At 38.7% G+C, this 982-nt stretch overlaps 1 protein-coding gene across 4 annotated transcripts in view; it reads right to left on the reverse strand.

The window, feature by feature from the left end:
- Nucleotides 1-982, reverse strand: part of LOC119590728 (Meckel syndrome type 1 protein-like) — a 7,937-nt gene that overhangs the window by 1,051 nt on the left and 5,904 nt on the right. For all 4 annotated transcript variants that reach the window (XM_037939419.1, XM_037939415.1, XM_037939417.1 and 1 more), the window contains 3 exons: nt 763-891; nt 555-653; nt 182-348 (listed from right to left, as the gene is read on the reverse strand). In XM_037939419.1, the coding sequence (XP_037795347.1) occupies nt 182-348; nt 555-653; nt 763-891 (395 nt within the window). The remainder of the gene's footprint in view (nt 1-181; nt 349-554; nt 654-762; nt 892-982) is intronic.

Raw genomic sequence — 982 nt, forward strand, 5'->3', positions numbered from 1 at the left:
TGCGTATTGGGAAATCACCCATCGGCATTGGGTTAACAATTATATGCTTTCATCTTATTTTCATTTGCTAAATCATGAACATTTTTGAAAGCTTAAATTTTATTACATTTCACAGTAAACAAAATAAATGTTAGTCTTGAATAAAAAGCTTAGGATATACTTGATAGACTGCTCCACTCACCTCAGAGCAATAATCAACAGAAAGATATGAAGAATCGGCCATGAGCTGACATCCCCCAAGAAAGAACCTTCGCATTGTGGCAATGGGTGAAGACTGGGCTGGTCGCCATGTTCCCACTTGGTGAAGTCCACCTTCCATCTTGTCATTGTTGCTGCATGAGTCATAGCCTAAGGGAAACATGAAACAGTATACGATAATGGTAAAACGGTGTCCACAAAATTTATGCACAATAAAATGAAACATTACTTAGCATTAAATTCATTATATCCAAATAAGATTTACCTAACAATCCATATGAGAATACTGCTCCTCAACATCTCACACATGCCTATATTAGGCAAAGTGGGATGATATATTGCAAGCCTAAACTTACCAGGTGTTGGAAGAACAAAAGATGCATATCCTTCATCCCTCTCCCGGCCCCACCAGTCAACTGAGAATACTGCCAGTAACATCTGTGGCCAACCTTTACCTGGAAAGAAAAGTTATAAGTTAATTATACCACTAAAGGTGACAACACAAAAACTGAGAGACATACATACATGCAGGCACACACACAAATGAATTTTCTGCACACTGACCTCCTTTTGTGCGTGTCACATCTACAGTGAAGGGTGTAGAATAATGTACTGTTGGAATATCCTCCAGGTGTCCCACCACACATGTAGGAGTGAAACCTTCACAGTCTGTCCCAGAGTTGTGTCTCCATCCTGGAATTCAGCAATAAATAAAAATCATATTTACTGCAACATTTTCCAAATGCTCCCTACTTATATTTATGCAAAGACTAGGTCCATAAAG

Source organism: Penaeus monodon, chromosome 27 (genome assembly GCF_015228065.2).
Source record: "Penaeus monodon isolate SGIC_2016 chromosome 27, NSTDA_Pmon_1, whole genome shotgun sequence".
NCBI lineage: Eukaryota > Metazoa > Arthropoda > Malacostraca > Decapoda > Penaeidae > Penaeus > Penaeus monodon.